The sequence below is a fragment of the Parasteatoda tepidariorum genome, chromosome 6, assembly GCF_043381705.1.
Source record: "Parasteatoda tepidariorum isolate YZ-2023 chromosome 6, CAS_Ptep_4.0, whole genome shotgun sequence".
NCBI lineage: Eukaryota > Metazoa > Arthropoda > Arachnida > Araneae > Theridiidae > Parasteatoda > Parasteatoda tepidariorum.
Window position 1 is genome coordinate 42,012,234 of NC_092209.1, and position 14,843 is coordinate 42,027,076.

The 14,843-nt window shown below is 26.6% G+C and overlaps 1 protein-coding gene across 2 annotated transcripts; it reads left to right on the forward strand.

The window, feature by feature from the left end:
• The first annotated feature begins 267 nt into the window (after positions 1-267).
• Positions 268-8,556, forward strand: LOC107438969 (transmembrane protein 263). 2 transcript variants are annotated; one of them, XM_016051398.3, is made up of 3 exons: positions 268-723; positions 2,106-2,172; positions 5,573-8,556. In XM_016051398.3, the coding sequence occupies exons 1-3, from the start codon at positions 682-684 to the stop codon at positions 5,800-5,802; spliced, it is 339 nt and encodes a 112-aa protein (XP_015906884.1). In that variant the 5' UTR covers positions 268-681; the 3' UTR covers positions 5,803-8,556. The 2 variants fall into 2 exon arrangements, with proteins under 2 accessions (XP_015906884.1, XP_015906885.1); XM_016051399.3 differs by lacking the exon at positions 268-723 and adding an exon at positions 726-882.
• Positions 8,557-14,843: the final 6,287 nt, after the last annotated feature.

Below are 14,843 nucleotides of genomic sequence, written 5' to 3' on the forward strand. Positions count from 1 at the left end.
CGACTCAAAAACTCAATGTATGCGCAATCTTCGTGAGTCAAAAAGCTCCAGAATATAAGACAAGGTGCTCTCAAAAAGCAAAATATTTATAGTAGCAATATTTTATTTTAAATATCTATTGCAAAAGAGCAATTCTGCCACCAACCTTCTTATTTTTGCGAGTATTTTAAGTGTACTTTTTTTAGTTCTTGTTTTCGTTTTTTAGGGGGTTGCCATATAAAAGTAAAAGTCTTATCCACATGATCTGGCAACGTGATTGCTTAAATTGGCAAGAACAAATATCTTTTTTATTTTATTTTTAAAATTGAATTGTAATTTTATACTTTTGCAACATTTAATGACTGATAATATTACTGACGCATTTTAAAAACACATTTATATTTATACTAGTACCAAATTCGAACTTATAGATACAATTATTTTTGCAATTTTTACTATTTATTTGGCGCGTTTTTTCACCAGTGATACTGTTGTTTACATTAGCAACAATACGGTTTCCACGTATGTAATTCATTATAATAAAAAGGAAAAAAAACCTCATGTTCGTACTTTGTACATTTTATGCTGTGCGTCTTTTAATCAAATATCATAAACGTGTCAGTGTCAACTTCAATTTTGACAGCCGTTTAGTTGAGTTTTATTTCAGTAAAACCTTTAGCTTTAGTTCTTAAATCCTTGTCGATGGCAAAAGTTTTGCAACCCATTACTGCTTGTTTAAAAAAAGTGAGTATGCATACGTTTTGCTATTGAATGAGTTCCTATAAAACCTTCCATCGTAGTAGCATTCTTCTGAGCTATCTGTTTTTATTAAATGCAATTCAATGAAAATATTGCAAACAAATGTTGACTTATTTTCTCAATAAACTAGAATTTTGTTATAAAGTATTTTTTTCATTTATTAAATCTCGTTATAATGCTTATTCAACTACATCATTTGACCAAACTATCAGTTCTTTGTTGTTTTTTATTCTTGCAAATTTGAGACTTAAGAAAAGCAAAATTTTATATTATGTTTGCTATAAATCTATACCAATAAGCTGATAAGACTAAATTACTAAAATAAATAAGACTAAATCACTAAAATACCTTTGGTAAAAATTCATTTTTTTGCAAAAGACAACTTTATTATAATACAAATTACATGTTTTACAAAATAGATGATTTATTGATTTTTTTCCCTATAAAAAAGTTATAATAGAATATTAGCTAGTTCTTGGGAATACTTTTATGCTTTTCTCATCTCAGTAAATTTCCATTGCACAGTCTATAAATATTAATTTTATTTACGATATAGTTAAGGTTTATTGTATTATCTTTTTTTTTTTTATCTAGAATACTAAATTTTATGGTCAATATGTTTTTTTCTTCTTTTCTGTATGTTATTTTAGTTTGTTTCAACAATTAAGAAATAATGGCAGCGTTTTAAATTAAAGTATTTCTTTTTTATTTTCCAAAAAGAATCAATTCATAGTTAAATGTTTTTTTATTTATAAATTTTTATTTAGTATTTTAAAAAAAATTATAAAGATGTTTTTCTATTTGTAAGAAGTTCTTTAAACTTTATCTTTTAGGTATTCATGAATGTCTGTAATTTAGAGGCATTAACACATTTCGAAAAATGTCTACTTATGAATTCGAAGATAACCATTCCTTTTCAAATTTCTGCATATAGTTTCTTATAACTTTTGCAAGTTTAGAATCTCTTTGGTGCCTCTCAGTTTTAATACCAAATATCACCAGGAAATTTTTTTAAAACTTTGATATTAAACCAGAAACAAAACAATGATTTAACCAACCATTTGTTAAAAATTTCTTTTTAAAATAAAACTTAGTTTTTTCCTTTCATTAAAGTATGAGTTTTATTATTTATTTTGACAATTGCTATTTTTACTATATTTGTCTATACTCTATGACCATTCTTCAAAAATTCAGTATTTTTAAAAGAAAAAATTGGAAAGTATTTTTAAAAAATGCTAAATATTTAGTTGTTGAAGTGACCAGATGCTAGATATTGCTTACTCTATGTCTATTTTTTATTGGAATTACAAATTGAATAAAATCTAACTATAATGTATTGCCTAATTGCATGAGATGTATCTTTCTAGGGACAAAACATGGATGAAAATAATGGGGATGTTAAAGATGAAAACAAACCATCTCCATCTGAAGATGGTATGAATCTAATTTTTAAAAATAATTTTTTATTCTCTTTATCCCTCTGTGTGTTAGTCCCAGATGTTTGCTGATTGCTTTTCTGTAACAAAAAAATGGTTTCTCTCTTATTATTTAATTAAAAATGAGTATATAACAAAAATTCTGAACAACTAAAAATGAATTGAGAGCTGAAGAGAAAATCTATACAAAATAAATGACTTAATGAAATATTTTTTATTACAGTTTTTTTATTATTATTATTGTTATTATTTAATTATTTTAGTTGAAGAATCTAAAAAAATCAGTTCACTAATAAGTTTGGAATATTTCATACTGTTTGACCAGTAACTAAATTATCTTTTCTCTAGATATTTTATTTTTATTATAACTATTTGTTAATTTTTTCTTAAAATAATGTATCAAAAAGAATGTAGAACACATTAAAAAATGTACCAAAATTTGGTTGTGGAATATCTAATGGTTAACTCAAATACTGTAAGATGACTTGTTTTCTCCTGCTAACTACTGGAATAAAATAATGGTTGAGTTTACTGTATAAATTATAGGCAAGTTAAGAAATTTGGCTGTTCGTAAATGTCACAGGCAGTTTGCAATCAGTTAAGATAACTGGAAAAGTCATCAGTATATTATAATCTACCCGACATTTTTTAGACAGATTGCTACTACCTTATATGTTTTTATTCTGATAAAGTATTATATTATGAATTAATCAGACTGAATTTTCTTAGGCTTATTGTAGTAAACCCATAATAAGACTATTTACTACGGAAGCTTTCATTAATTTGGGCTTCTCATTGACTATCTGAAATATTTCAGAGTTATGGATGATGTTTTTATTATTAAACTTGAAGATGCGAGGGTTCAATGTAATAAGTCTAAAAAGATCAGTTTGATTAGAAAATGCTGGAGACAATTACCCTGAAACATTGCAGAATGACAACCATTGTTTGCTATGAGTTGAATTATTCAATTAGCCTCCTACGTTATATTATTCACAGTTTCATGTGTGAAACTAAGCATACAGGATCATCTCAAATGAAAGATGTAGTTTACTTAATAAGTAAATTCTTATAAGCAAGTTTTATATTTTATGCCTTAGATATTTACTTATTAAAAACAATTAGGATATTTCAATTCTTCTTTATGAGATGCTAATAATATGTTTAGTTTATAATATTTCATAATTGATATGGTATATTTAAAAACATTTATTATTGAAATAAAAAATCAAAAAAATTGCATGTTCTTGATATGCACTGTCAATGACTTGCCATTAGTTTAATCACATTGGCATATAAAAAAGTTATACTACGAGCCATTGAGGCTGAACTTCTTGTCTTCTATGTTGAACATTGTGTATGTGTAATAAAGTATACAGTAGGTCTTCTAATTTTTTAATAAAATATATCTTTGTAGTTTTGGGAGGAAAAGGGCAAAGTCTTGATGTTTCGATCTTTTTAAAAGTTATTCTGAGTCATAAAACTTAAATATTCATTTTTTTTTTCCTTAAATAAAATGCATTTTTAAAAGTAAATATTTTATTGTAAATTTTTATTAATAGTATTATAAAAACTTCATTACAAATATTGTTCTCAATTACATGTATATTGAGTATTAAATTTTCAAATTCAGAGGCTTTTAGCTTATTTTTTCTTTACAGACCGGCAATTGCAATAAATGCATCCTTCATCTGATGCATACTAACTAATTAGTAGTTTATTTAAAAAATTTCTAGTAAAAATGTATGTCTGTAATATATTTATGCCAGGTGTGAAATAGTAAATAATATTTTTATTCATATTTATAAAAGAAAATTTCTACTCTTTAAAAAATATAGTAACATGTAATTATGTAACAATAAATTGTTTTTAAAATAAAAATTATATAACTTTTCTTTAATTGAATTTGTCACATTAATTTTAAATAAATGAATTCTAATGAGAAAAAGTTTCTTATAAAATTGCTTAAATAAACTAGAACTTTCATTATTTAAAAAAAAAATAATAACATCAAGCACTTTATCAGCGACATGGAGATGAGGCACTCTGGAGCTGTGTTTTCATTAAGAATCTGAATTTTCTAAAGCTGCAGAGCTCTAGTAATTTCATACTGTGCTACAGTAATTAAAGAGACCTGTAATGCCATGACCTGATAGCTAAGTTGCTGTAGAAAAACTATCCTTAACATTACATTAAAATGCATTTATAGATCAAATATGATCATTTTAAGATCAAATGTGATGGAGGGTTTATTAGATTCAATTCTTTTCATAAGATAGAACAAATAACTCAATTTTGAATTAAATTAGTATTTTCTCTGTGAGCTGATGATCATCTTAGTATTTTTTTTTTTTATGATCCTTTTATTATAAAAATTTCAAATTGAAATCTGAAACTCAAAAGCACGGTTTTCGTCGCAAGTTCTCTCTCACCTTTATAACTAATTTAAAGGACAGAAAAAGTAAGTTCAGGTAAACTTAGAGTAAGCCATGAAGTTCAAATACTGAAAAGAAATTTTTAAAATATCAAAATGTAAATAAATTGAAGATAATTTGTGATTATGCAATGGAGAAGTTCTCTTCCAGTAATTTCGAAATAAGTTTGATATTTTTAAATTTTTTTTTCTACAATTGAAAATTTATGGCTTACTCTAAATTTGGTTGGGATCACTTTTTCTTTCTTTTAAATTTTAAAATAGTTATAGAGGAGAAAGAAAATTTAAAAAAAAGTATGGTGTTATCTTAAGTACATACTAAAATACTTGGAATTCACACTAAATTATTTAAGTACATACTAAAATACTTTTTCTAAATGGTTTAGCTTACTATCTGGAGCGGAATGTTGAAAATTTTTCGGCACTGGGTCCAGGACCGGATTAAGCATACACGGGGCCCTAGGCCATTCAAATTTTTGGGGCCCTTAGATAAAAAAAATTTCTCATATATTTTTTATTTATTCAAATATAAAAGTATTTCGATACCTTTTCATTTAAGAAAGCATATTTAAAATTAAAATAAATAATAATAAATGAAATTTTACTAAATTAGAACTAAAAAATAATCATAGCATTTTGAAAAAATGTAAAAAATCATTGTTTTTCTTAATTTTTTTAAAAAAAATTTCGAAAAATCCATATTAAGGGGGCTCCTAATCATTGGGGGCCCCAGGCCAGGCCTAATGGGTAATCCAGGCCTGACTGGGTCCTTGCTCTTCAGCAAACCATGCATGTTATAATCGATTAATTAGTATATTATCTATTTTCCTGTAAAAAAAAGAATGACTGAAATCTGTAGTAGAAGTTATTTTATTTATGACAATTATTGTCTTTCTAAATAATCCTTGTAAAACATTAAACTTTTTTTTTTGTGAAATAAAATGAAATATATTGATAATTTTAGCTTCTAAAAAGCAAGTCCAAGAAGCAGGCTTAATGTGGAGAACAGCGTCAGGTCTTTACAATATAGGTTCTGGTGCTGTGGGAATTGGAGTAGGAAGTGTAAAATGGGCTGCTTCAACAACTTACTCTGTTGGAACTGGTGTTGTGTCTGCAGTTGGAGGAACAGCAGTTGTTCAGAAGGTTGTTTCTAAAGTTATTCCTTCTGCTATTCCTAAACCTAAAAAAGAATAACCTGGTCTCTTGTCGGAAACCATATCATTGAAAAAGTGCTACTTGGCAGGGCAGTATTTTTTTTTTTTTTTTTACTGAAGCTATTAATTTTGGCTTGAATGTTTACAAAGTCAGTTTCAATTTATAAGAAAAATTTCTCACATTTGTTGAGTTAAGCATTTATTATTATTTTTTTTTTTTACTGTTAAAAAAGTTATGTCATTTATATTTTGTGTTCGTTTTTTCAATTTGTAGTGTTTTAATCTATGTTAAGGTGTGTAGTAGTGTTCCTATATTATTCAAACTTTTAAAATCTATCTGCAAAATAAGTATAGCATTTTTTCTGTTTCTTTGCACTCTTATTTTTGTGTTGTATGGGACCAAGTTAGCAAAATTTTACACAATGTCTACTTTAAAAGAAAAAATTATGCCATTTGATTTATGCTTTTTTTTATTATTATGCCTGGTGTTTTAAAAATGACCTATTATTAAAAATAACTAATTAAAATTTAAGGAAAGGAGTAGAAATATTGGGTTTGTTGCATTCTGCTCAAAAGACTTCGAAAACTAGAATTAGAATCAAGAAACTGGTTCATTCTTAAGAGGTTTAAAAATTTTAAAATGGTGCTGTTGACGGAGAAAACTATAAAAACAGTTTTCTGCTACGTGTCAGATCGTTCCAATTGAAATATTTGTGTGGTCGGCCAATGTTGCCCGCAAATTGCACCACATTGTTGCTGCTAAGAATGGTTATTGTGAAAAAGATATTTTATAGATTGTGTTGTCAACAATTTGTGCTAGAGCGCCATCTATTGATAAACTTTAACTAATTTTGAAATTGCCTATGACTAAATTGTCTAATTTCTTGAGCAGAATACATCAAACCATACTTCTTCTTGTCTTTTTTTTTATTTTTATTTTTTTTTTCAAATTGGTCATATGTCAAACACCTATTTATCCTATAACTTTTTTCAAAATATTTGATGAATAAAATATGCTTTAATGTTAAGATTCATATTGAAAACTTGTAGCATAAAATTCAATTTAGAAAAATTACATTAAGTTGATTACATAAATATTTTAGCTTAGCTTTTTTTAAGTTAAATATATCTAATTAAGCTTCAAAAATATGTTTTGTCATGCTCTTTCTAAACAAACCACATTTGCCTGTAATATGAAAGATATATATATTTTTTCCAAAATGCTCATGTATTTAAATTAGTGCTATCTTGAGTACTTTTCAAAGTGTATTTAGAAATCCCACATTTCTTTAGTCGTTTACATAGAGTTTACACTAGAATGAGCTTAATTTATAAATGTGACTTTAATATTTAATGTGTATTTTTTCAAACCTACAAGAATTATTTTGGTAACGGTTTTAAGGAAAATTAATTTCTCATTTAAAACCTAAAAAATTTAAAGTTCCTATCTTATATACTCAATGAAAATATTTGATTAACAAGAATAATTGATTTTTTTTTTACATTGCATTTTTTAACGTCAAAAATTTTTATTTTACGTTTTAAATTTTTAAAAAAAATTATAAACTTTTCAACAAAAATTTTAATATTTCTATTTAGCTAACCTGTTAATTTAGTGAACATGATTAATTAATTTGCAATTTTTATTTTGGAGCCAGTAGAGTTTACTTTTTTCCATTAACGTTTTTAAATTGATAATTTATCTTTGTAATAAGAAAAAAATGAGCTAAACGCTTTTCGTTTTGTTACACTGTTGTATTTTAAATTTGAAGACTTCGTGTTAATTATGCATTTGTTTTTAATCTAAATACACCATATAATATAATCTCTTATCAAATACTTTTGTTCTTTAAACTCAGTATTCAATGATCTCAAATTTATATTTAATGTGATAACTCATATAGGTTTAATTTAAAATATTAATGACAGTTCATTATGTTTATTTATTTTTGCTCAATGAATTTTAGCTTTCTATTATGCTATAAACTGCATAGAAATTTATAACCAAAAATATTCAGAAATGTATTGTTTTTATTACTTTCTTGTCAATATTCATAACCCAAATCATGTGATATAAATTGATTTGAGTAAAAGTGGCTGAACATGAGGCTATTAATTCCTATTTTGTATAAATTTAAAAAATCCAAAAAAAAATTTTAAAAAAATGAAATTGTACTTAATACAAAATTAAATATTTTTGAAATAAATGCATTTAAAGACATAATGCTTATAAATAGATCTTTTATATATGTGTATTTTGTGAAAACAAATTGGTTAAGCTTAGTTGCAGCTAAGAAAAAAAGCATACTGTTTTAAATATAATTATTTAGTTTAATGCACTAGCTTCTAAATCTTGGGAATTATGCAATTTTTTTCTTCCTGCAAAATATAATCTGAAAACCTGCCATCAAGTGTGCAATTACACTTCTTTCTAGTCATTTTCTTAAATTTTATTTTTAAAAACATATGATCTGAAAAGTTTGAGCTGCAAGTACTTATTTTGTTATAATGATAAAAAAAATTTATTGGAGTTGAAAACTTTGTTAAGAGGAAACATATTTATTAAAGTCAGATGTATATTTGGTGAAGATAAAAGTATATATTTTGTCATGACGTCTGTAATTCTAGCACAGTCCGTTATTGCAATTAGGAATAGTAATTGACAATCAGTTTTACTTTCTTGACGAAAAAAATCACGAGTATGTTTGTAATAGATTTGTTGTGTATATGTTGATTGTTCGTTGGAATACTAAAATTTTAATGTCTTTTTAATAAAGGTGGTACTGCTTAAAAATTGTTGAATGTTTACATATATACAAAAACATTCTTTTAGCTATTTGAAGTTGTGCAGCTTTTGTGCCAATGTAAAATAAATATTTGTGAAAATAAAATCTTTAAAAAAAAAAATTTCTGTCTGTAGTTAATAAAACTCCTATTATTTATTTTCAATCTTAATGAATGGGAAAAGTATAAAAATTAATGAATATTTTCACAAAATTCTAGTTTCCAATATACATTAATAAAAAAGAGTCGTAAAGTACAGTGTTCATTAAATTTCATTTCTCCCTCCAAGAAGGATTCATAATGCTCTACTTAAAAACAAATGGGATCAGATTTTGTAGATAAAATAATAAATGTATCGTTATTTTTTAAAATATACAATATATACATTTCCCACATAAATGGTAAATGCTTAACTTGATATCTTAATACTATTATGTTCAGTATAAATAATACATGCTAATGTACTAAAAGCGCTCCGACGCTTTAAGATATTCACTTATGTATAAGATTTTAATTGAAAACCTATTAGAATTTCAGTTTTTTTATTTAATTGTACAAAGTCTATGAACCACATCAGAAAAGGATTTCTTGTACATTTAAAGGATATGGGGAAAAAGATTTTTACTATTTGATTGTGAAGAATTTTAATTTGGGCAAAAAATTTTACTATATGATAGTGAAAAAATGTAATTTGTACAAAAAAGATTTTATGAAAAGCTTTCAAAATTCTGAGTAGCTTACTCTCCTGATTTAGCATTCCACAGCTGAATATACTAGCAATCTACAGTGAAACTTTATGTTACGGACACTCTTACAAATATTTTCATCTGGAAAGCACAAGTTGAGATCCTCATAAGTTGAAATGATGCATTAAATGCTCTCAATTCCCCTTCCCCCATGGAAAATTCTTTTCTCAACAATTTATCCCTCTATTTAACTCAGTGTTGGGTTAATAAAAGTTAACAGAAATCTCTTGACAAATGATCAATTGTGAATACAACTCCATAGACAGGGTGCATAGCCATATCTTTCAACAAAAAATAAGCATTCAAATATTTTTAAGCACTATATGCATTAAGAAAATGTAAAATAATTTTCAAAGACTTTACATGATCATGATAAATAACTAGTTTCTGACAAAGACCTCTTTTCATAATTATGTTAGCCACCATAAAATGATCGAAAGAATTTTCGATTCGAAAAATGAGGGTGGAAATGAAGTAATTGAGCATATCTATCAAAATGCAGCAGAGTTACTCATGAGAGTGCTAGAATCTTACCGAACTCTGCTCAGTAGACGCACATGCGGACTCGCAAGTATTTCATCAAACCTGTAAATAATTATTGCCTCTTTCATATGCTATGGACCGACGGAAGGCCGAAAAAAAAATTTAATGAATCGTGAAAATGTTGAATAGAACTATGTGAAAAGCACGCCTATGCATATTGCGTGCCGAAAATCGACAGGGTAAAGAAAATCTCATTTTCGAAAAGAAAAAAAATCAAGCACTTTTTAAAAACACCTCTAAGGGCTTTTTAAAAAGGAAAAGAAGTACTTTTTAAAAACGCTACGCACCATGATAGAAACGTAGAGGTAGGTATTGCCTAGTTTTTCATTAAGGAAGTATCTTGTAATTGGTGGGGGTGCAACTATATTGATTGGAATTGACCGGGGAAGTGATTTAGGACTAGAGCCTTCTATCAAATCTTTCTTTTCTACTAGATTAATATAAATCAAACTTTATTTATTCATCTCGAGATAATCCTCATGGATGTTTCCCAGACCGTCGCCAAAAGCCCATTGTGCAGCTCTAGTGTGACGTAAAGTACCTACCTATCATCTATTCATTTCGTTCTGTAAACATAATTTTTAAAGTGTAAATAGCAAGTCATAGATAATTTAATTATTTCTATATTGTTGCAATTATTATAAAATCAATTTATGACCTCAGCTTTCGTTATTAGTGTAATATTCTCACAAACATTTTTTTGGCCCCAAGAGTGTCCACCAAGCCGAAGAATTCAGATAAGAAGGACCTAAACTTCTGAATCTAATTGGAAATTTAGTTTCAGATCAGTCAAAATTTCTGAAATATTTTCCTTGAAAATGTTCAACTATTCTGCCTAAATCATAATACTGGAAAATGGCAAGATTTTGCCTCTTGCTTGACAACCGAGAGATTGCAAAAGACAAAACATAAAAAGTGAGCTGTACAAATACTGTTCATTTTTAACAAATTAAAAAAAAAAAAAAACATTCTACTTTCTGGCATAGTTATGCTTGCATCGTCATTATACTATTAATGACATAGAATGAAAATTTGACACCGGAAAATTAAATTTTTTTATTTTCAAAGGCTAAATCCATAAGCTTTAGAACTGATTTTTCTTCTAAAAATATACTAAGAATTTAAGCACACTTGTTTTTAAATTACAAAGCATGTTTTTAAACATCGCTTAATATTTTTGTTCAATAAAAACCATTTAATAGCATGAGTTACTTAATTTATAAACACAATTAAATTAATGTGATTATATACAATCACAATAGTGCCCGCCGCTAATAAAATCACTGGATAATAAAATCAGCCGCTTTATAAAATCAAATCGGCAAGAACCGAATCGTTACAATATTAATACATGTTAAAAGCATCCTTTAATAAAATCAATGCCGCCGCTTTTTAAAATCAAAATTTTGACTACATAATAAATCAAAAGTGCAATATTTCAGCTTCTTTTGTTCTTATTTATAAAATTTTATTTTTTCGAAGTTTAAGGATTTTTTTAGAAGAAGCAACAGTTACTCAAAAGCCTGTGAAACTGGTGTGGTTAGCATTTTTCTGCGATATTCATAGTGTAAGAGTTAAGGAAAAATGTGGGTGGTAAGCGGCGAGTTCATAGAAATCAATGTCAATTCCTTGACTTGAATGAAGTTTGGAGAAACCTATCTCATTCAACAGGGGGTCGAATTCTTATCTTACTTTTTATTGAATGAACCATAGAAGGGAGAGAAGTTTCATTTGTTATCTATCTTAACAGAGAACATGAATAGATTTCAAAAAACTGTGCGCATGTTCCATAGCTATTGAGGATAACCTGCAAATATCATGAGAAAAATCTGATTCTGAAATTGTTACAGACATTAAAAATTGCAAAGTTATTTTCAATCAAGAAATGGTGGAATCAGACTCAGAAGATGACATAAACACACCAGTGCCATCTTCAATGGAAGTCAGAAAAACACTTAATGCATTGCGGCAAGCTTTATAACAAAGAGGAGGAAATATCGAAAACTATAAAAACTTCTATAAACTCTCAAATGATGTTGAAAAGTTAATTTCAAATACTGCAACTCAAGCAACCATTGATCGGTTATTTGCAAAAATTTTGTAAATTTAATCTTATGTAGGGTTCTACTTTATTAAAATAATTAAATTAGTTAAAATAAAACATTAATGTTGTCATTATTTCAGCTTTTAAAGTGTGTGCATTTAGAATGCAAAAAAATTTGATTTTTTTTTCAAATGTTGAATCGCCTCTTAATAAAATCAAAAGAGCATAAAACGAAAGTGATTTTAATAAACGGCGGGCACTGTATTTGAAATCGAGTAACATTTTATGATCTAAATTCTGTTTGTTTCACTTTAAAAGAAAATCAGTTAAAAAATGCTAAATCTATTTATAAAAATTAGCTTTTGAAACAACAATTCTGAAGCTTTTGATTTCTTCTTTACCATTGAAATTGAAAATTTAATCAATTGTTTAGATATTAGTGTCTAATCTATTTAAAGTATGCATCTAATTCTATACGGTTGCTAAGACTCATATTCAACCTCCCTCAATATGTAACGTTATTAAAACGACATCCTAGTTTCATATAAAAAAAAGAAATTAATACAAGTAACATGAAGTATTTTATTAAAAATATATATATATAAACTTGTACAGTACACATGAAACACTTTCTTGGCAGATTTAATCTAACATTTGTGCTTAGAACCATACTGACTTACATAGTAATAACCATTTAAAATAATTACAAATATTGTTCATTAAGTAAGGTACACAAAACCAGCTCAAAAAAATGAGAAAACTCCAGCCACAGGGTTGCCATTGTTCCCACTTAAAAATCTTTACACTATAAATAAAGACTAGCAATTCAAGCAATTAAAATATAATTATACATTTAACAAATGATTCTTAAACTTACACACAAATATTCTAAGAACTAAAACAAAACTGAACAGTTTTTAGATAAAATTTTATTCGTAAAAATGAAGAAAAAAAAGCTAGAATTTGAGAAGGATACAAGGAGAGATGTTATTTAACAGAGTTGATAATGCTAACTATATTGATTATTGGAGAAATGCTTAGAAGAAAAGGAATTAATTGCAATGAGAAAACAAATTATTCACAAGAAATTGTCTATAAAAGCAATAACAAATAAAAACAATTGTCCTATTTATTTTTTAGGTCTTTAGTATATAATTATTAACAAAAGTGATATGCTAAATTATTCCAATAATTGTTACTACAACTATAATGAGACAAAAGTTAGTCCAATAATTTAATTAAATCTCACTAACAAGTCTTTACAAACAAATCCAACTTGCACTGTTATTAAATTTAAATTAAGGAATTAATAATAATTATCAATTAGAGAGGTTTTTTTTTAATTTAAAATATTTTCTTTTGTAAGATTCTGCGTTTGTATTCTAACACACACAATCAAAAAAGCAATTTAATTACATACACAACCTGATGCTTCCTTTCAAAACAAAAATATTTGGGACTAGTTTTACTCACAAATTAGTCTAAAATTTTTCCAGAGAAAAATTCCCTAAAAATGGCAACCCTGCAAAAATAAACGCCTTATAATTTTCTTCAAGACAAATCTCCCTTTGTTATTGCCACAAAATAAGGAACTCTGCCACACGTTTGAGTTTACAACCAACCTCTTTTAATTAGTTAAATAATTTAATTACACTATGTACATTCTGTAGTGAGGCAGTTTTGTGTGATCTTATGCACATACTATACAATGAGCTATTGGTTGCAGAAACATATCACAAAATGAAGTATCACTAATAAATTATACCAACAATCACAGAAAATATACTTCAACACAAACATCTCAGCACCTAAGAGTCTAAATATTTTATATTATCATGACTTTATATTTCATAAATATGCATATAAATAAATTTAGACCCACAGCAAAGAAATAGATTTAATCAATTTCTGGAATTTAAAAAGATAAAACTGAAAAAAAAATTGAAATACAGTACAAAACACGTTATCCGGAAATCAGAAAACCAAAAAACCGGAACGAAATTCGATAAATTTTCCCGCGATTTTTTTTAAAAAGATGTTTTTTTCTTCATAAGATTTTAGGAATTTTCTTTCTTTTTTGAAAGATGTTTACCTTACCATCAGTTTAGAAATAATCATTAGTGTATTACTTCATCGTTTTTTCTTCTTTTTAAGATAATTTCCAAATATATATATTTTTTTAGTTGGGTTTAACGATAAAAAAAACGGCTTTGTGTAGCGATTCAGAAAACCGGAAAAATCAGTTATCCGGAATAGCGATGGTCCCGATCGTTCCGCATAATCGGTTCCCTACTGTATTTCATAAATATGCATATAAATAAATTTAGACCCACAGCAAAGAAATAGATTTAATCAATTTCTGGAATTTAAAAAGATAAAACTGAAAAAATATTGAAATATTATGAATACACAGTTATGTTATGATTTTTAATTGAAAGCATGAACATAAATGTATCTGTACTAAATTATTTAGCACCTTCAAATTAATTATTAATGAAAGGAAACTGCTTAATAAATCGTAACTGTTTTATAATTTTAAAAAAAAAGAGAAAAACTTGCTATAAGAGAACAGGTAAAGTAACCCATTTTATTTTACAAACTGTAAAAATTCATAAAGAAATTTTAAATTATTAAAATTAAATTAGCAACAATCTATTAAATATAACTGAGATTTGGAATATATTTCCCACTAAGATTGTAGATAGGAAAAATTTCTCACACTTACATCATTCCAATATATATCTAGAAACATAGATATATAAAATTTATAACTCTTATAGCAAACAAAATCGGCTATTAAAAATTAGCTTTTTTAGCAAACAAAATCAGGCTTAAACTTTACAAGCTTCAACTCCCATAAATAAACATATAGAGAAAAATCCACACAGGACATATTTAACACATACAGTCATTGGCTTAGTATTGTACTGTAAGACACAAAGGTAAAATCTCTTTCCAAATGCA